At 37.1% G+C, this 23015-nt stretch overlaps 1 protein-coding gene across 1 annotated transcript in view; it reads right to left on the reverse strand.

Moving 5' to 3' along the window:
- The window catches only part of Peak1 (pseudopodium enriched atypical kinase 1), a 168592-nt gene that overhangs the window by 14463 nt on the left and 131114 nt on the right, over positions 1 to 23015 (reverse strand). Inside the window, 1 exon segment of the mRNA XM_047539095.1 lies at positions 10087 to 10832. Within this exon segment, the coding sequence (XP_047395051.1) occupies positions 10087 to 10832 (746 nt within the window).

The following is a 23015-nucleotide window of genomic DNA, read 5'->3' on the forward strand; positions in this document are numbered from 1 at the left end:
GACTCTTTGGCACCTCTGTCTGCACTGAGTCATGAAATGGAGTGGACATTAACCTAGGATGGCTACGCATATAGGCAGTTGGCTGTTGATCAATTGCTTTCTGTAAAGGTTCAATGTTGGGCATGTTTGTGCTGAATTATGAAAGTGGAAGTGGTTTCCCATTTAGTTTTTCCTTACCACTAAGCCAGTAATTAATTGCCTGTGTAGACAGTTTGAACTAGTTGTAAATTTTTACCAGTCACAGTTATTCCTGTTAATGCTTTTTCATTTAGTGTCTTGCTTTCTCAGCATCCACCCAAATGAGATAAATGGAGACTCTGGAGTCAAAAATGCAATAAAAGATGCTTGTCTCTACAGTTCACCTCTACTTTATTATAGCTTTTTTAACAAGATTCTGGTGTAGCTGGGAGAAAGCAAGTAGCCCCACTCTTTTAATAGGGAAGTGCGTATCTTCACTGAGCTTTGTGGGCCCTATCCTAGAGAACAAAGACCTGGACTACTTTTAAAGGAAAAGATACCTACTACTACAATTTGGAACTGTTGGGGGAAAAAAATTCCCAGAAAGTTATACTTTTTACTTAGATGATACTTTTAGCATCTTCTACAATGTAACTTTATCCAAATTTATTATGTGGTCTCTCATGGCAGCATTTGTTAAAAAATGATCTCATGAGAGAAGTGGGGGTTTGGCAGGGGGGCAGATCTCAGGGAGACTGGGCCATAATTTTAGCAAGTGTCCACCCTGCTTGCTGTCATTTATCCATCCAGGAACAACACCGAGGCACAGCAGGGTCAGTTGTGATTAACAGGAAAGATTTTACCAAGCAGTTAGGAGGCAGCCTGCCATGAAGCTGCTGTTCCTGTGCAAAAGTGCCTCTGGTCTCAGTTTCTTCCTATGTAGAATGGTGAAGGCCGTTCTAAAGTTGACTTGTTTACTGTGAGGATTATGGGTTTGGTCAGTGGCTGGTAAGATTCTTTGAAAGGGAGAAATAAGCAAGGTAGATTTTATTTAGAGAACAGGAAAGTTAAGTTCATGCTTAAGTTTATGTTCAGTTTTATTTAGAAAGCAGGGAAGTTAAGGGCTGGAGGCCAGCCAGCGAGCAGCCCACAGAGACAGACGGTCTAATCTGCTGGGTGGTGGTTTGCCAAACGGTGATGAGAGGATAAAAGAAGACGTGGACAAGACAGAAATAGAAGTTGAAGGTAAAATAGTGTTTGGGAATCAATTTGGCCTTTCCTTCACTAAAATACTTTAAAAAGGAGGCCATGTTCACTGCCTTCATGGCCTCCCCATTCTCTTTTCCCCTTCTCTGCTTAGATATCCATTCTATTATTGAGACTATATTTTCTTGAGAATTGCCAGAGATTGAACTCTTGACTTCTTCTGAATCCTCTTTCTGTTCAAGTCCTCTATAACCATGGACGTGGGGGCCTGTGGGACCCTGTCCTTTACTACTGCCTTTCCAACTGCTCCTGCTTGGGGTCGCTTAGATAGATGTGTAGGCTTTTTCCCCACTTTACAGATGCTTCTACTACATTTCGCCTATTCCATTGTTTGAACTCAATAAAGTTAGTTAGGACTAGGAAACCATATTTCTAGACTTGTTCTCTCTTCTGAATACCAATTTAAAGTTTTATCTGGCTATTGGGCTTCTCTCAACTTGGCTGACCCATTTCTATGCTCCATAGAGAGCTCTTCTTTCTGTTCTTTTTATCTGATTCATATTTTAGTTGGTGGCATCACCATCCTCTTGGGATTGTTCTACCTTGAAATTTTAGCAATGCTGCTCTCATCCCACATTCAGTCACTCACTAGACATGGTCTACTGCCTTTCTCAGCTCTTGAGCCACCCTGCCTCTTCCTTTCTTCTACTTCAGAGTCTCATTATTATTTATCTGGATATTGCAATAGCATAATGACTAATTTCCCTGTTTCAAGTTGTTCAGCTTCTTCTACCACAGTTTTCTTCCAAAATTATTGATTTTGTGTTATCTTCTTTAAAAATCCTTAGCATGGGGCTGGGCTTAGTTCAGTGGTAGAACACTTGCTTAGTGTGTGTGAAGCCCTGTGTTTGATCCACAGCACCACAGAAACAAAGCAAAAAAAAAAAAAAAAAAAAGAAAGAAAGAAAAGTCAAAATCTTTAATGGGTTCCTACGAAATACAAAATGAAATCTAACCTTTATTTATTTTTAATTTTTAATTATAAAATATAAAACATATTTTTGCAATACTGGGGGTGAATCCAGAAGTGCCCTACTACTGAGCTATATCCCCCTAACCCTTTTTATTTTTTGCTACAGGGTCTTGCTAAGTTGTCCAGGCTGGGCTGGCCAGGCTGGCCTCAAACTTGCAATTCTACTACCTCATTTTCTAGAGTAGCTGGGATTACAGGCATGCACCACCATGCCCAGTTAGTCTAACCTCTTGACCTCATAATTCAAAGCCTCCAACTTTGGTAGCCTTTTTTTTCTCTTGAGGGTGGATATTGGGTATTGAACCCAGGAGCACTTTAATACTGAGCTATGTCCCCAGCCCTTTTTTTAAATTTATTTTTGATACCAGGTTTTGAGCTCAGGGGCGCTTGACAGCTGAGCCACATCCTCAGTCCCTTTTTATATTTTATGTAGACACAGGGTCTCACTGAGTTACTTAGGGCCTCACTAAATTGCTGAGGCTGGCTTTGAAATTGGGATGCTCTTGCCTCAGCCTCCTGAATTGCTGGGATTACAGGTATATGCTATTGGGCCTGGCTTTATTTTTAATTTGAGACAGGGTCTCGTTAAATTGCTTAGGACCTAGCTAAGTTGCTGTGGCTAGCCTTGAACTTGCAATCCTATTGCCTCAGCTTCCCAAGTTGCTACGGTTACAGGTGTGCATCACTGCACCTAGCTAGTCCCCAAGATTTCCACAGTCTAATTTTCCACTATTCTCTCCATGTACTGTATTTGCCACAAAGAATAGTGTAAAATGGCTTTGAGAGGTCCTTTCTTATCAGCCTGGAGATAAACATTAATGACTACTTTATCCATTAATTTTCATTCATCTTTATATCATTCATCTTTATATCCCTCTACACTACTCTGACCCTTCAGTATGATCTGTCTTGTTTGAAAGTTGTTTTTATCTCCCCAACCAGGAGGCAAAGCTCCTTGAGGGCAAGGTCTTTGACTTTTCATGTACATCTATAAACCCAGACAAATACCATAATATTTTGTATAGTAAATGTTTTTTTGAAAGGCTAAAACATATTCTTCAAATGCCCACAATGTACATGATATTGTATTAGATGCTAAGGATATATGGATTAATAAGCCATGATCCCCATCATGGAGAAGGTCAAATTCAATAATAGGAAGGAGAAGCAGCTCCTGTAATTGTATGATGGTAGTACTGCTGAATTGTACAACTTATCATGACAGACCAATGATAGAGAAATCCACCAATTATCTGTGGGTATACAGGAAGGAGCTATCAGCCTGTTCACAGGCGACCACAGCTGGATTTCTTAAGAACTGATAAGAACTTTCTAGGTATATGAGAAGAGAATGGAGGAAAAAATAACTATCATTTCCTTATTTTTTCACTTTGTGCCAAATGATGCTCTGAGCACTATATACACTATATCCACCACTGTGTATATATTAACTCCTATAATTTTTTTATACAGTGGCTCTAAGACGAATGAAGTATTATTTTCCATTTTATAGATAAGACACTGGAATTACAAATGGCAAGTAAGCAGGTCAAAGTAACAGCTAATATGTGGCTAAGCAACACATTTAAGCCAGTTCTGTCTGACTTAAAAACCTAATTGTTGGGCTGGGGCTGTAGCTTAGTGGTAGAGCACTTGCCTAGCATGTGTGAGGTACTGGGTTCAATTTTCAACACCACATATAAATAAAATAAAGGTCTACCAACTACTTAAAAATAAAAGAAAAATAAAAAAAAGTTTAATTCTTAACCACTATGTCAAAAGTCTTCAAATTTTGTATGTGGGAACCACCTGAGGGCCTGTTACAAATGCAGTTTCCCAGGCTTCACTGCCAGTAATTCCAATTCTATAGGTATGGAAATTACACTTTTAATGAGGATCCCTCAGGTAATTCTGAAATAGGTCATCTGCAGCTCACAATACAGAAGTTCCTCATTGTATCAGACTGCCTCCCAGGAGTAGGGCAGTCCAGACAGAGGAATCAGTGTGTGCAAAAGCCGAGGAGCATGAAATAGGAGCTATTTATAATTTATGCTAGGGGATATGACTACTGAGATGAATAACTGAGGAAACCTGTGCCTTAAAGAAACTCAGTGTGAATGATCCAAAAGCTCTAATGCTTTTGTTTTCTTTCACTGAAAAGATACTGTGACATCATTTTTAAACAAAATCAAAATCACCTATAATTACCACCACTCTAATATAGGAATTATTTGCATATTACCATTTTATAGGTCAATTTTTAAAAAGTTATGATCATACTACTTGGTGTTCTATGACATTTTACAACAAACGTTTTTCATTTTATATAGTCTTCATAATTACCACTTTTAATGGCTACAAACATTCCATTGCTGATGTGCTACAATTGATTAAATTGTTTCCTTAATATCAGGGACTTAATTGTTTCCAATTTTTGGCAGCACTGAAATTCTTGAGGCTGTTACATTTTGTAGCCTTCTCTAATAATTTTAAGAAGATGCTTACATCTTTGAAGTAATGAGAAAGAAAATAAGTGTAGAACCTATCTAAATATGCTCAGGCTAATGCCCAATATTAAAGAATAATAGTGAACTAAAGAATGTGGAGCAGTAATTTTCCATTACTGTTAATAATAATAATAATACATTATTATATTTTACAGGTACTTTAGCTTATAAAAGCAGTTTTACTACATAAACATGTGTATTATCACAGTCTTATGAGGTAGGTAGGGCAGTCAGTTTCCATTGATGCAAAAACCCAGAGAAGTTATATAACCTGTGTTAAGAATACCGAGAGAGGATCAGAATTTGAACCCAGGTCAGATGACTCCAATGCTCTTTATTCTATTCTTTAGTGCCTTTTAGTTTAAGACCAATACAAATAATAAAGTTATTCATGTTGAATAAAACCTAGAATAAACAGGAAAACTTTCAAATCTAGTAAAAGTCCTGAGTGAAAACCACTTCCTTTATAATGAATACAACACTTGGTATGGACTGAAGTGTTTTTCTCCTTGCCCCCATTACTACATTAAAGCCCTAATCTCCACTATGACTGTATTTGGAGACAGGGTCAATAAGGAGGTAAGAAAGGCTAAACGAGGTCATGAGGAAACCCTGATATGACAGAAATAGTGTTGGTTTAAGAAGAGAGCTGCTTGCTGTCTCTGTGATGTCAGGATGCAGTGAAAAGGTGGCAATCTATAAGCCAGGAAGAGAGTCCTCACCAGTACCTCAGTCAGCCACAACTTTGATCTTGGGCTTTCCATCCTCCAGAACATGAGAAGATACATTTCTGGGGTTTAAGTTATTCAGTGTACGGTACCTTTAAAATGGTAGCCTGAGCAGACTAAGACTGAGATTTTGATACTGTTGGGGGGTGGGGGGCGCCAGCATACTAACTTAAAAATGTAGAAGCAGCCTTGGTAGTTGGGAGAGGCTAGGAGAATTTTGAGATGCATGCTAAGAAACGCCTGGATAACCATGAGCAGATAATTGCTATAAATATGGATGTTAAGGGCAATTCTGGTGAGGTCTCTGATGGAGATGAGGAGCTAGAAGAAAGGTGATTCTTTTCATGAAGAGGCAAAGAACTTGACCCCACCATGTAAAAGTGTTTTGTGGAAGATAGAACTTGCAAGAGGCAAAATTGGATTTTTGGCTGAAGAGATTTCTAAGACAAGTGTTGAAGAAGTAGTCTGGTTCCTCCTGACAGCTTATAGTAAAATGGGAAAGGAGAAAGATGAATTGAAGAAGGAATTAAATAAAATGTGAAAGCTCATTCTTTACAGAACACTAAGGGTGTGGCTAAATGACGATTTGATAAAGAGATCATGAGTGAGACTCACAGATTTAACCAGCCATCTCAGCAGAAGCCAGGAATAGGGATGGGATTATATTAGAAAAGACACTGCAGTTTACGCCAACAGGAGAAAGTAGGATGGAATGAAAGAAGGCTGCCAGACTCCTTGGATTCTATAGGATTGCAACATGGAGCTGCTTGGCTCTGAAGATGCACTATTCTTTAGGGAAAGGGAAGAATGACCCCAAAGGTGATAAAGAGACATCAGGCAGCTCTTCCCACCACAGGTTCAGTGGGCAAGACTGTTTCCTCTTAGGCTTCAAAGGTGAGGTTGCTTCTCTAGATTTAGAAGGCCGGGATGATTGTGAGCAGCATCTCAGGGGTGGAGTCATCTTGCAGAGCCATGGGGTTGATGCTGCCACCCCACTGGGTCCAGAATATAAAACTTAGGAGGATTATTCTCCAGTCTTAAGGTTTAATGGAAATTGACTTGCTAGATTTTGTTTCTTTGGGATCCACCACTCCTTCCTTCTGTCCTTCTGATTTCTCCCTTTTGGAATATGTCTACACTATGGGACTTTAGAGTTGATTCTGAAATAGACTTTTGAGGTTGTTGGAATGTATTTTGCACATGATAATATGTATTTACATGAATTTGAGAGAATTCATGACAGAATGTGATGGACTTTATGGTGTTCCCCCCCTCCAATTCATATGTTGAAGCTCTAAACCTCAATGTGACTGTATCTGGAGATAGGGCCTACAAAGCGGTAATTAAGGTTAAAAGAAGTCCTAAGGTTAGGGCCTTGTTATGGTTTAGATAGGAGGTATTCTACAAAAGCTCATGTGTGAGACAATGCAAAAAAATTTAGGACTGGGGATTTAGCTCAGTTGGTAGAGTGCTTGCCTCGCAAGCTCAAGGCCCTGGGTTCAATCCCCAGCACTGTCAAAAAAAAAAAAAAAAAATTACAGTAAAATGATTGGTTATGAGAGCCTTAACCTAATCAGTGCCTCAATCCCTTGATAGGTATTAACTGGATGGTAAACAGGCAGATAGGGTGTAGTTGGAGGAGGTGGGTCACTGGGGGTATGCCTTTCAGGTATATATTCTGTCCCCGAAGAGTGGAGCACTCTCCCACCCCACCCTGGCTCTCTGCTTCCTGGTGCCAAGTCCCCAGCTGCTTTCCTCTGCCACACTCTTTGGCTATGATATTCTGCATAAACTTACCTCAGGTCTAAGGAATGGAGTCAGCCATCTGTGGACTGAGACTTATGAAACCCAAAATAAACTTTTCTTCCTCTAATTGTTCCTGTCAGGTCTTTAAGTCACAACAGTGAGAAAGTTGACTATACAGGCCTAGCTACAATAGGACTGGTGTCCTTAAAAGAAATACCAGACAAGAGCATTTGTTTCCTCTTGCTCTCTCTCTTCCAATCATGTGAAGACACAGAAAGCCAGGAAGAGCCCTCACCAGAAACCAAATAAGCTGAAACCTTGATCTCAGACTTTCCAGCCTATGAAAATGTGAGAAAAAACATTTCTGTGGCTTAAGTCTCCAGTTTATGGTATTGTTATGGCAGTCTGAGAAAATAAGATAATGCACAAAATAAATATTTTTGTACTCTATAACTGCAGTGGATTGGTAGGGGTACAGTAGTATCCCTTGACTTTCGGATTGCTAAATTCTAGCACTGACTTCCTTTTGCAACATTTTAAGAGAGAGACACATCTATTAGCCTATTCTAATTTCTGATAGTATATTTTAAGAAGGATATTTTAAGAAGGCAATCAGTAGAAACAGTTGTTTCATATGGGTTGACTGCTGGTCTCTTTTGCTTATCTCTGCAAAAGGAGGGTTCTCAACATTCTCATAGTTTATTACTCTAAGATTGTACAATAAATTGGGCACCTCTAGAAACACACAGGGGTCTTCAAAGAGACATTTATATTCAGCATTTAGTGTAAAACATCCTTTCTCAAACCTGCCAACAACTCCCAGTATATAATCACTTGCCACCTGTTCTTTTGAGATTGCCTTTGCATCATTACAAGCAAAGAAATCAATACCAGACCATTGATTTAGGAAAGAGACAAGATTGCATGGTAATAATACATAAAGTTAGTCAAGCCTTACTTCTCAATTGTTTTGAAAGAACAGATAGTTCAGTGCCCCTTTCTGAAATAAGTACTCATTCTGCGCTGGTGATCTTGTAGCAATAAAGACTCAAGGTAGATAAGGCACCATAACCCCAATTGATGTAACTGCTCTTGAGTACTACACAGAATCTCAAAATGCTCTTTTAGACTCAATAATAATAAATTAACAGGAGCCAGATTCCTTCTCTGCAGTTTGCCCATGGTTTAATTTTAAAAGTATAGGCTGGACCCTGTAAGGTCACTGCTAGCACCACAAGATGGTCAATAAGTGTAGATGCTACAAATGCAGAGCAGCCAACTGAGGATCTGGTCCAAACGTACATTATGTCTTGATAGACAGGTAAGGCTGATTGTTTACCTTACCCATTAATTTACCAAGATACCATCTGGACTTTCTAAGCCAAATTAACATGTAAAAGCCATTTAGATATGTTAATTGGTTTTGAACCAGTGAATAGAATCAGTAAAAAGGAACTATGGGAATGGAGAATATTACCTTAAATTTATATAGAGCTTTGTGTTTTTCAAAACCTTTTCATCTGCATTATCTTACTTGATCCTCACCTCAACCCCATAGGGATTATTAATATAAACCTTAAAAAAGGGGAAATTGAGGACCAAAGATTGTTATTCTCTTAAAGAAGGGAAGAAGCTAATGGTAGTAAAAGAAATGACTACTCATCAGGAACATTTTAATCTCTTTTAACCAAACAATAGCCCTGTATGATAGGTGCTATTATTGGCAAAGCTACTAAATGGCAGAGCCAGGATCACAGCTCATGTCATGTTTATTATAGTGACAAAACATGGCTTAGTGTTACAGTGAATCTAACTGGGCAAGAATTCTTGATGTCAAGTATTCTGGACATCTTAAGGCAGTGAATTGTCTGGAATGGGTGGTATACATGTAAGAAGTTAATAAGTGACACAATGGAAAAAGCATACGTTATGGAGTCAAGAGATATCTGTGTTTAAATTCCAGTTCTACTGGGGCTGTGGTTATAGCTCTGTGGTAGAGTGCTTCCCTAGCATGTGTGAGGCACTGGGTTCAAGCCTCAGTACCACATAAAAGTAAATAAATAAAATAAAGGTATAAAAATACAATAACATTATTAAAAAAAAAGACCCTTTTAAAAAAATTTTCCACTTACTACTTGATAGCTGTGTGACCCTAAGCAGGTTAGTTGACCTCTCTCAGCTCCATTTTCTTTTTATATCAAATGGAAAAAAGATGTTAACCTCATAAAGTTGATGTGAAGATTATAAAACAAAGTTCCTGGCACATCAACACATATTAGTTATCTCCCTCTATAAAAACGTTTCTCTGGCAAGCAGAGGAGTTACAGAGCTGAGGTAGATAAAGGTCTCTTGGTAGGGAATGAAGACAGAAACATGGAGTAGAAGGCACATAGCAGACCTCGTTTTTATAGGGAGCTACTGTAAGCAGTTACAGCTCAAGGACTACTTCCTTTAAGAAGACTTCCCTGACTTCTAGAGTCTGAGTTAAAGTCCTTCCAAGGCTCCCACAAAATTCTTGTGTGCCTCTAACTTAGCATGTAGTATCTCTTTACACGTCTGTTTTCTCTTCTAAATAATAAATAAGCCTCCCTGTGGGAGGGAAAGGTGAGGTACTGGGGATAAAACTGACCAATATAATATAACATTATATTGTTATATTGTGTGTCTGTATGAATATTTAACAACAAATCTCATTATTATGTATAATTACAATGAACCAATAAAAAAAAAAAAAAAACAGAGCATCCTCTGTAAGGTAGATGTGTAGTGACTTTTGTGGAATGGAGGAATTAGAGGAAAGAAAGGAGAAAGAATAGTTTCATCCCAAGAACAGTGTTGGCTATTAAAATATTTAATCTTATTAATTAAAATGTTTAATTAATAATTAATAATTGTAATATTTTCTTACCTTAACTGCATAGTTATTCAGTGGATCTTTTGCATAGGAGGCAGTGTAGTAAACTGCATCACCTGCTTCACAACTTGGCTTGTCACTGGTTAGCCTAAAGTCTGACCAGCTGTCTACCCCAAAACGAAGTTGATCTTTCTGTCCAGCCATAAAGAGGTCTTCACATTTAATAGCCAGTTTCTTCAAGGCATCTGTATGAAGGTTTCGGATTTTACCCACCACTTCCTCCCGATTTTCAAGTCCTCGATAAAGTGCTTGTCTCTGTGGCTTCTGCATGCCTCGACTCTGTCTGCAAGAGGGACCACGTCGGCTGGACAGGGATTCCATGCTGTTGGAAAATCTGTCCTTAATACTGAGAGTGGTTAAGCTGGAGATGCTGTTTGATGCTGAAGGGATGGGTCTCTCCTTGTGCAAAGGTCTCTCCAAGGAGTCATAAGACTCAATGTCCAGTCCTTTGAGTTCATAGCTAATGGAAGAACCAGCACTGCTGGCATCCCAATTGGGGTCGATATCATAGGTGGGATTGGCCATGACACAAAGACTACTTTCCATGGTTTTCTGGATGTCTTTGGAGATTGGCTCTGTATTAGCTCTTATGATCATTTTCTTTGGCAGTGGGGGTGGTGTGGGTTGGGAAGCATTTGGTGCTTCTTGGTCTGTTTTTCCTCCAAAGGAAATGGCATCATCCAAAGCTCCCTTGGGCTGCCGTGGATGCTTGGGAGGTATCATGGCTGCTCTAGATTGCCCTGTGTTATTTCAAAAGAAAGAAGAAAAGAGAATAAGTAAGCAGTTTTCAGACTCATTTAATAATTGAAACTTGAGTGGAAATGAGTGAGGTAGCCATTGCGGATGTAAGAATTATCCAATGCTGTCATTCAAAATGGGAAAGCAATGGAAGAATGAACAACTGAACAATGAAGGTATGAGTCTAAGACTTGGTGGGAGCAACAAATTTGAATAATGTCTCAGCATTTCTCTGCTAGAAAAACAGGACAGTAGTTTGGGTAATGGGCTTTGTTTTCAAAAAACAATTCAGATTCTCTAGTCCTGCCCCCAAGAGTGCTATAATTTACTACACCAGAATATTAAGGAAGGACAAATATTCAAAAACATTTATATTGTGACAGAATAGAGATGACACCATTTGTGGATCAAGAAAATACTTGGGGGCATTATCGAAAACAGAATTGAAACTAGCAATGGGACCACTAGACAGGGGCTCAGAAGATGCTATCCTGTTTTTTTTTTTTTTTTAACATTGTTCCAATTTATAATGCATGTAACTTGCCATTATACATATACATACGTGTATACAACAGGTCACGTACATAGTATTTTTTAAACACATATGAATACAATTGCATAAGCCATATTATTTTATTTCACTACAGAGACAGCTTTTCACATTGTTTAAACTGGTCTATATAAAGATTCCTGTGATTTATGGTCAGGGAACAGCATATGAGGAGTTAAGTGCCATTTGAAATAGTCATTCACAAACTTTTATGTGACTGTTTATATTTCAGGGGCATATACACTGTGATTTGAGAGATGCTGCTTTTGAATATCTTTTATGAGCCCTAGTTACAGACCACCACACAATGTTCTCTGTGTTTTGTCTCTGTGTTTGAATGTTATTTTTTTTTTCTTCTTATGTGGACAACAGTCATGGGATTAGAGTCCATCCTAATGACCTCATGTCAACTTAATTACACCAACACTCTATTTCCAAATAAGATCATGTTTACAGGTACCAGGATTTAGGACCTCAACATATCTTTTTTTTTGGGGGGGGTACATAATTCAATCAATATCATCTCTGCTTAGTTTCCAACATAAAGATAAGACACATGTGTGGGTTTGAAGATACCTTCAGGGTTTATTGTAAAATGTAAAGAGGATATTGTTTTTTAAAGACTGGGAGATACACCATGAAACTTCCATAAAAGCTCTTAAAAATTAGTCATGGTATTAAAATGAGGCCTATACTCAAGATCTCAAGAGTTAAGAGTATAATGACTTGTTATGGATTGAATTATGTCCCCCCCAAAAGATATGTTGAGGTCCTAGCCTGTGAACCTGATCTTATATAGAAATAGATTCTTTGTCACCAGTTGTGGTGGTACACACCTGTTATCCCAGTGACTCAAGAAGCTGAGGCAGGAGAATCACAAATTGCTCCAGCCTCAGTGATTTAGCAAGGCCCTAAGCAACTTAGAGAGACTCTGTTTCAAAATGAAAAATAAAAAAAGGTTGGAGATGTGGCTTAGTAGTTAAAAACCCTGGGTTCAATTCCTGGTTCAAAAGAAAAAGAAATAAAGTCTTTGCTAAGGTAATCATGTTAAAATGACTGGTGTATGCATAATAAAAAAACACCATGTGCATGAAGAGGAAAAAAAAAAAAAAAAACCAAAAGAGAGAATGCCATGTGATGAGTGAGGCAGAGACTAGAGTAATGCAGCCGCCAGCAAAGGAATACCTAGGAATGATGGTCACCATCAGATACTTCTTTTACAGTGGCACTAGGAAACTAATACATGCTTCTACTGATGATCACCCAAGAGTAGAAGGTGATGAGTAGTTCTACAGATGATAACAGGGGTGGTGGATTGTTTTGTTATAATCATGTCCTTGAAGAAATATCAAGGGTAAGCACCAATATAAAATGTGATTTTAACAATAATAATAATATATTACATTTCTTACACATTTGACATTTTTCAACAATACCTAAGAGTTTAAATAAACTATTGCAATACACACAGCAAACCTAAGGATCTTCATTCTCTACCAATGGCATGTAGCAATATTTTTACAAGGAACAGAATTACTTTAAATATAAACAAACAAAAATATGTATATAAAGATAACATGAGAGTGAGAAAGAATATGAGAACTCAAACCTTCAATAGGGTCAGGGCTTTTGTTTATTTTATTCAGTGTTAAATCCTCTGTACCAAGAACAGGGTCCAGATATAAAAGATATTCAATAAATATTTCATTTTAAATGACTGAAAAAATAAATATTTAGGTTGAAAAAGTAATAAAATTCTATAGGTATCTATAACAAGGAAAGAAATTGAATTACTAATTTACAACTTTTAGGCTGATGATATGGCTCAGTAGTAGAATGCCTGCCTAGCATGCAATGGTCTCTGGGTTCTATCCCAAGCACCACAAAAATCATTAAGTAAACAAATAAATAAAATAAAAAATTCCCACAAAGAAAAATCCAGGACTAGATGTATTCTACCATATTTTAAAGAGGTATTAACAGAAATCCTATGCAACCTCAAAAAAAAAAAAAAAAAACACTTTCTACCTTAAATTCTATGGGACCAATATTACCTAGATAATCAAACCAGATAAAGACATAATGAAAAAAATTAGAGATCAATAGCTTTTATGAATACAGTTGAAAAAATCCTCATGATAAACGAGCAAACTGAATCTAGCAATGTTTTAAAAGTATCACACACCATGACAAGGTGGGATTTATCTAAGGAATGCAAGGTTGGTTAACACCTGAAAATTAACCAATGTTCTACACAATGCTAACAGAATGGGGAAAAATGCCGCATATGATCACCTCAAAAGAGGCAGAAATCAGGAGCTAACATCATACTTAATGACAAAAAAACTGGTTGTTTCCACCTAATGTGAGGAACAAGGCAAGATTTCTTTTCTTACCATGTATATTAACATCATACTTGAGCTTCTAACTGGGGAAATTAGGAAAGAAAAAATTAAAAACACTGAATTGAAAAAAGGAAGTAAAACTATATCTACTCACAGATCTTGTATATTGAAAAGCCTAAGAAATCCATAAAAACAATACAAAAAAAGTACCAACAAAAAGTCAAAAATTAAAAAAAAAATATTGGAATTAATATACCAGGGGGCTGGGGCTGTAGCTCAGTGGCAGAGTGCTTGCCTAGCATGTGTGAGGCACTGGGTTCGATACTTAGCACCACATAAAAATAAACAAATACAATAAAGGCATGCTGTCCATCTGCAATAATAAAAAATAAAAAAAAAAGAATTAATATACCAGTTTAGCAAGATTGCAAAATATAAGACCAATATATAAAAATCAATTGCATTTCTGTATACTAGCAATGAACAATCCAAAAATAAAGACAATTCTATTTGCAGTATCATCAAAAAGAATACAGGTGCAGTGGCAAATGCCTGTAATTCCAGCAACTTGGGAGGCTGAGGCAGGACAATCGCAAGCTCAAAGCCAGCCTCAGCAACTTAGTGAGGCCCTGTCTCAAAATAAAAACATAAAAAGGGCTGGGGATATGGTTCAGTGGTTAAATGCCCCTGGTTCAATCCCTGGTACCACACCAAACCAAACAAAACAACAAAACAAAACAAACCCCCAAAATTTCAGAATAAATTAACAAAACAAGACTATACACTGAAAACCATAAAACACTATTGAAAAAATAAAAAGAACTCAATGAAATTTGTCATGTTATTAAAAATAAGTCATATTATTAAATTGACTAATTAATGCAATTTATTTATGCTCATGAACTAGAAGCTTGATATTGTTAAGGCAGGAATATTCCCCAAATTGATCTACAGACTTAATGTAATATCTATCAAAATCTCAGTTGGATTTCTTGCAGAAATTGAGAGGCCAATCCTAAAATTTGTGCAGAAATACAAGGGAGTTAAGAGTACCAAAAATATTGTGAGAGAGATCAAAGTTGGAGAATTCATACTTTCTAATTTCAAAACTTATTACAAAACTATAATAATCAAGACTATGTGGTACTACCATAAGTATAGAAAAACAGTATAGATGAATGAAATAGATTTAAAAGGTCAGACATGAACTCTGGTATTAATGGATACTTGATTTTTTTTACAAGGTTACCAAAACAATTCAATGGGGAAAGAACAGTCTTTTCAACAAATGATCTGGAACAACTGGATATTCCCATGCAAAAGAATGAAATTAGACTCCTCGCTCATACAATACTCAAAATAAATCAAAATGTATCAAAGATTTAAACATAAGTTAAAAAAATTAAACTGTTTTATTATGATGATTTGCAGTGCTGGAGATGGAACCTAGGGCCTTATGCATGTTAGGTAGGCACTAGACTACAGAGCTATGTGCCAGTCCAATAAAACTCTTTAAACAAAACAGGAATAAATCTTTGTGACCCTGGGTTAGGCAGTGTTTTCTTAAATATAATGCCTAAAGCATAAGTGACAAAAGAAAAAAATGATATAGTGAAAGTCATTAAAAATTTAAAATATGTATGTTTAAAAGGATACTTTCAAGATAGTGAAAAGACAATTCAAAGAACGGGAGAACATATGTTCAAATTGGATATCTGGTAAGGACTTGACCCAGAATATATAACGTACTCTTATAAAGAGATGAATAGCCCAATTAAAAAATGGTTAAAAAATTTACATAGACATTTCTCCAAAGAAGATATGTAAATGGTCAATAAGTGCATAGGAAGATGTTCAGCATCATTACTTATTAAGTAAACGTAAACCATGACCACAATGATGCCACTTCACATCCACTAGGATTGCTATAATAAAAAATCCAGATGACTGTTGGTGAGAATATGGAAAAATTCAAAAGCTCATACATTGCTAGTAGGAATCCAAAATGGTACACTTACTTTGGAAAACAGTCTGGTAATGTCTCAAAAAGATAAACAGAATCAACACATGAACTAGCATTTCTACTCCTGTGGGTAAATCTAAAAGAAATGAAAATATGTCCACACAAAAACTTGTATATGAATGTCTATAGCACTATTATTCACAATAATCCCAAACTGAAAACAACCCTAATGTCCATTGCCTGATGAATGAATAAATGAAATGCGGTATAGCCATACCACTATTACTCCACTATGAAGAAGAATGAAGTACTGATATATGATATAAGGATGAACCTTGAAATAATTATGCTAACTGAAAGAAAGTAGTCAGAAATGACTACATACTGTATGATTCCTCTATAAAGCCATAGAGACAGACAGAGACAGAGGTTATCAGAGAATGAAAGGAGAAAATGGGGTAGTGACTGGTAATGGGTTTCTGTTTGGGGCAATGAAAATGTTCTGGAATTAGAGAGTGGTGATGGTTGCAAAATTCTAAGAATATACTAAAACTCACTAAATTCTACCCTCTAACAAGGTGAATTGTATGGAATGTAAATACATTTCAATTTAGCAAATCAACAATCCTTTCTTAGAAACTACCATAAATTGAGTTTTCAGTCATATCTTCCCATTCCTCTGTACCTTTAACATCACCTATGAGGTAGGGGCATGGCATTCACTGAACTCTTCTGTAATGCAGAGGCCTCCTTCCCCAAGCTGCCCCAGTCCTATATTTCCTCTGCTAAAGTGAGAACTCAGAACCATGATTTATTTACAAGGTGATAGAAATATGCTTTGTAACAAGCCCTCATTTTTCAGTTGCTGATCCAGACCTTTCAGGGATAAAGTGCCATGGAGAATGTTAGAAGCAGTGAATTACACCAGCTCAGCCCCTGATCATCCTTCTCTGACTACTGTGACAGTCTTCTATTGTCATACTCTCCTGTTTTGCCTCCCTCACCTCTCTAGCTACTAGGAGATTTTTTTTCAAATAGCAAATCTGATCATGGTACTCCTCTGGCTAAACAATCCTGTTCTCAAGATCAAATCCAAATCTTCAAGCACAGCAAGCAAGCTCTTCATGACCAGGCCCTGGTGTACTTGTTTCTCTTACAGCATTTCCTCTCCCATCCTAAGTTAGCTTGCAGTTTTCCCAGCACTCTTGGCTACTTCAGCTTCCTTTATACTTTGTGTCTTTTTGCTCATGCTGATCCTCTTCCAGGAATAGTTTTCTATTCTTCTTATTTTCCCCCGAGTGCTGGGGGAATTGAACCCAGGGCCTCACACATGGTAGGTAGGTGTTCTATCACTGAGTTGCACCCCTCAGCCCTCCTCTCATCTTCAAACTTTATGCTCTGGGGAGTGTTTCTTACTCTACTCCTCCAAATTGACCTCTCCTTCCTGGGAACTTCAGACATGTCCTGTGAAGTGTTCTCTCTAAGCACTTATACCACTTGCCTTGAGTCCCTACCTGAATTCCCTACTGGGCTGTTCAACAGGGGCATGGACTGTGTCTCATTTATACAACTGGGACCAACAACTTGAGACTGGAATGGAGTAAATAACCAAAACACTAGAAACAGAAACCTATTTCTGCCCATTCCAATGTGCACCTAGAAGAGGTTATATGGGTTGCCATTTTCTACCCATTTCTCCAAATTAGAGCAAACAAAAATAACTATAGATGTGGGAAAACAGAGGATTCCAAATGTGCTTTTTTTTTTTTTTTTCTTTCATTACCTTAGAAGTGGCAAAAGAGATGAGGTCTGTTACATCAGCAACTCTTTAGTGCTTATCAGTGGGGGTGGAAGAGAGTTGATCATGCAATTTTCTACCACCTACAGAATAAAGTTCAAACTCCTCAAGAAGTTGGTCAGGCTCTTTGTTTTATCTACCACTATTTCTCATTGACACTTCCACGTGAATTACCCGTTTCCTGTTGTTTTAATATGCTCCCTGTTTTTATTTTTACATTTTTTCCTTAGCAAAGGTGTTCTGTTTTTGGCCCACCTCAATGATGCTTTTCCACTGAATCCTTCCTTATTCTCTACTTCCTGACCTCAAATTGGGAGCCATCACTTCTTCCCATGTTCTTTTAGCCCTTTTTGATCTATTACAGCATTTGTTTTTTACATCCTCTCAGAACTGGTGTGGTGTGAGACACAAAGCCCATGTATTGGAAATGGTTGCTGGACTGAGGACAGAATCTCAACAAAACTAGACATAATTCCAAAATGGAAATGGATAATTAAGATAGCAAGGAAAGAGAGAAAATTAATATAGCTTCTCTTCCCAAATTGTAGCACATGATCTCCCGGGAGCTAAGGAGATTTCCACATGAGAATCAGAAATGTATGTGTTCCAAATGAAACCACAAACAGTCCACACCCATGCAAACAGGCCAAGCCATTCTCTTAAGTCTAAAAGTGCTTTGTATTTTTAGGTTTTTTTACTCCAAGAAAGTTAAGTTCTCCTAACTAAATTCCAATCATCTGGGTCAATGTTTTAAAAGTTTGGTATCTTAGCTGTTTTTATTTTAAACTTTTAATCCTGTACATTCCTCTCAAGCCTCTGGGACCAGACACAAAGTTCAGTTTTCAGTGGCCTGATATAACATTACATACTCTACATTCTTGTGGCATACCAGCTCTCTAAATAGAAAAAAATAGATTTATTTTCTAAATCTTGTCTTGCTATATGGTAAAATAACCCTTTTGGATAAATAAGTTTGACTTTATCACACTCAAAACGTACTTTCTTCTTTTTGAGTTTTTGTACTTTACCTCTTTACATTCCACTTAAAAATGTTTTCAGACAGATAAGGCCTTATATGAGATTTCAAAAAATAAATGATGAAAGATGGATGAAAGAATAATTTAATGCCATTAATTCAAAATGGTGTTTAAAACCTCTCCAGAAAGAGAATGATTGATATGGGGTTCTTATTATGTAAGGATTGACACAATAAATACAAAAGAAAGAAGAAAAGTATCTATAAATTTTAAAGATGATTACATGCTGAAAAACTCAAAATAATAAGTACCTCATTACAGCAATCTACAGAGAGGTAAATCTGAAGACATGCCAAGAACAAACCAAAACAAATGCTTATGACCACATAACATGATGGTCATAAAATCCTAGGGATTAAAGGCCCTTATTGATGATCCATTTGGACAGGAGCACCTCTGACCACAGGTAGTTCCTTATTCCAACAAAATAAGAATAGCATGGTTTTCTGGTCAACCTTCTTGCCTCTAATCATTCCACAAGTACCTCCCAGATTGGATCTTTTAAAAATCCTGATTATGCCTTTATTCAAATTCTTCACTCTCTATTTCCTATAGGGAAAAGATGCACTATTTGTGACCCATTCCCAGACTCCTCCAGGTAGAGACTTTCATTAAACTTTTAAATATATGGCAACTACCACAGGGACTCCTAAGAGTCCAGGCTATGTCTGTCCCTCCCAGAGACCAGGAATCCTTGAAGGCTGCACTACTATTGCCAGGATTTTGGTGCTGGGGAGATGGTGTTCAACAAATGTTTGCTAAACGAAAGTGTTGAAGTCCCAATAAATGGAACATATCTTCCTAAATTGTAATTTTAATCTTTACTTCTGATTTTTTCCCCAGGACTTAAAGACAAGTAATGTAGAAAAGAACAGAAAAGGAGAGAACAAAAGAAGAGATGATCACCTCCAAACAGGGAAATATGCACTGCAGTTTATAGATATATAAAATTATATACTACCACTGCACACCAGCCTTGTCAGATGAATGGGGCCTCTCCTAGATGAACCCAGCACTCACTGCATCATCCCCTGGAAGCAGGCATCAGAAGCTTAGGAGGAATGGTCTTAATCTATCTGGGCATTATTGGGGTGCTGGGCCCTACTACAGTTAAACATAATCAATGATGGGCAAGCCACAAAGGACATCAACTTCATGTAAAACAGTAAAACAAAGCTGACGGCTAAAGATCACTTAGGACTTAGCTTCAAATGAATAGAAAGACCACTTTAAAGAATGTCAGTGGTGTAGCAGCTGAAAGATTCAATGTTTGTATGGTCCCACTAGTGAAAACTCCAAAAACAGATTATTTATTTGGGGGTAAGTTATCCATGTAATATGAATATTGCACCTCTGCCAACTAATTCCAGGATACGGGAAACTATTTTTAAATGTTAATGCAGATAACTTAGAGACACAGGCTATGATTTCTTCTAAAATAGAAATAATTACAATTTTAGGAAGTACAACAAATGCTTGAACAAATGTTCAAAGTTGTCAACCTCAGTTTTTTTTTTAAACATTCAGATAATCTAGAACTGTGCAATTATTTAATCTTTGGTTAAATAATTAACTCTGCAGTGTGTGGAATAATGTCTTTTCAATAATTATTTGTTGAGTGAATGAATGGTGATATACTCTTCAGAATGACTTTTTAAAAGCTGGCATTTATAATGACATCATTCCATAATTACAACACGAAGGCCAGTAATGTAATGACATTCTTTAAAGTATATATATATATTCTGGAGACAGAATGTTGTTTGGTGTTTTCTTTCAGAGTTAGAAGGGTGCAGTGCTAAAGACATGATCAAATAAGTAAAATGAGAAATGTGGATAGTTTCTTGTGGGGACATATAATTCCTTAATTAGGGAAACTCAAATATTAAGTATCTCATTAGGAAAAAAAAAAAGTCATCTGATTAATGGAGCGCATAAACTATAACCTGAAATTTTCCTACATGAATTTTCCTGGGGAGTCAGATTTCCCTCATCTGAGAATCTTCAAAAAGTTAAATATAAGTCATTTTTAGCTCATTTATTCAAATATATTCTTAGCACCTCCTATGTGTTTTAGATAATGTTCTAGGTTGTAGGGATACAGAAAGAGGAACAAGTCAAAAAATCTGTCAAGTAGAGGGAGACTTGATAGATCTTTTAAAAAAATAACTTACAGAGTACTTAGTGATGAAGTGAATGAAGGACAGCTAAAGTCACCAACTTATTTCCAACAGAGTAGAACTCATTACATGCTCCTGATTTTAGCATGCTGATAAGGTAGTCAGATACGCCACATAAAAAACAGCCAGTGATCTTTCTTCTAGATATAAGAAACAAGGGAAAACGTTGAAGGTCTGATAAAGACAAAAATATTCTATCATTTCTTTGGAAACTCATTTTGGATGACTGATACTCTCTAAAATCCAGTTTGGGGAGGACTAAGGTATTGCAGGTCAGAGTTTGTTCACTGGTCTCATATGACCACTACCCAGAGTAAAGTCATCACTCTTTAAGAGGCAACCTTCAAAGGAGTTGTCAAGTTGCCTAAGGACCAGTGTGATTTTTATGTAACATATAAGACCATATAAGTCTTCCAAATTATGATTCTTTAAAGCAGTGCTGTCCAATAGAACTTTCTGTGACAGCTGCAAATGTTTTATAGCTGCACTGCCCAGTATAACAGCTACTAGTCATATGTGGCTACTGGGCACTTAAAACGTCTGTGAGACTGAAAAACTGAATTTTTATTTATATTTTAATAAACATATTTAAATAGCCAGATGTGGCTAGTGATTATATTGGATAGTGCAGTTCTAAAACCTAATATGATTATGAACAAATAAACTTTGCTTTATTTATGTCGAGAAAAGGAAAAGTGGCATCAGATTAGTTCTGGAGTATGACTTCTAAGGTCAAAGACAAATTATGGTTGCCTAAGTCAGTAGATTTCTGTGAGAATGGTTCAATAACAGCTCATATTGCACTACAGTGGCATAAAAAAACTGTCTTAAAGGTCTACTGGGAGCTTCTGAAGGAGGGTCTTTAAGGCCTATTCTAGCTGAGGTTTTTTTATTTTTTATTTTTTGGTTGTTGTTGTTGTTTTTTGGTACTGGGGATCAGACCTAGGGGTGCTTTACCATTGAGCCACATCCCTATCCCTTTTAAAATATTTTATTTAGAGACAGGGCCTCACTAAGTTGCTGAGGCTGGCTGTGAACTCACAATCCTCCTGCCTCAACCTCCCAAGCTTTACAGGTGTGTACCACTGTGCCCAGTTTCCAAATGAGTTTTTTGTTTTGTTTTTTAACTTAGTTTTCAGAACTATACAAGAAATGTGGGAACTACAAAACAAATCCAAACCATGTCTCTTTGTTTTGCTATGATGGGCAGATATTGAGGGACTAGATATTTGTCATTTCTTCTCTGGTCACTGTTAGCCACTCTGGCATCCTGTAGCTTGTTCTGTTTTTCATATCTTCAGTCATCAGTTGTGCAGGCAGCCTACAATACTCTGGATTTTTGTTGTCCTATTAATTTGACACCATCAAATAAGCATTTTTAATCCTTTTCATTTCCTTCTAACTTTTCTGGCCAGCACATACAATATATATACCTATATATGTATGTGTGTGTGTGTATATATCTATATATCTATATATATATATATATATTTTTTTTTTTTGGTACTGGGCATTGAACTCAGGGGCACTTGACCACTGAGCCACATTCCCAGTCCTTTTTAAAAATATCTTATTTAGAGACAGGGTCTCACTGAGTTGCTTAGGGTCTCACTGAGTTGCTTAGGGCCTCACTAAGTTGCTGAGGCTGGAGTTGAACTTGTGATCCTCCAGCCTGGGATAACAGGTGTGAGCCACTGTGCCTGGCACATCCAACATTTTTAAAGTAGAAAGAGGGGTATAATTTGGGGGCAGGGATAAAGAAGCTTCACAATTATTAAGGACATCTGTGTACGAAGTACTTCTACTATCAGCTCTACAAAGCAGATGATACCATTCCTCATTTCAGATGAGGAAATTGAAGCTCAGGGATTTTAAAAACTGGCCCACAATCATGCAGGTGGGTAATGACACATCTGTGATATGAACTAGAATCTCTCTGACCCCTCCCAACCCATCTTTTTTTCTTGCTATATTACACTGCTTTCTAAGGCACTTTATAGTGTAATTTTTCAAAAATAAACACAGTCTTAGTTTCTTCCATATTTTTCCACCCATCTCCTGCCTTATTGAAAAAAAAGGAGAAAAGAAAGTTTTTTTATGACATAATTCTGGAATATGTAAAAGGATCAAAGGCTGTTACATTGAGAGGTTTTTGCTTCCTTTCAGTTTTTAAACACACCAGTGCTGTTTCTTTTTCTCTTCATCTCAAGTCTGTTAATCAGGCTTTCATCCTTAACTGGTATGGCAAAAGGTCTGCCACTGTGTGATACATGTGCAGAACACAGGGATTTTCTTGGTGTTATGGTTTGAAC

Source organism: Sciurus carolinensis, chromosome 2, assembly GCF_902686445.1.
Source record: "Sciurus carolinensis chromosome 2, mSciCar1.2, whole genome shotgun sequence".
In the NCBI taxonomy this organism is placed as follows: Eukaryota; Metazoa; Chordata; class Mammalia; order Rodentia; family Sciuridae; genus Sciurus; species Sciurus carolinensis.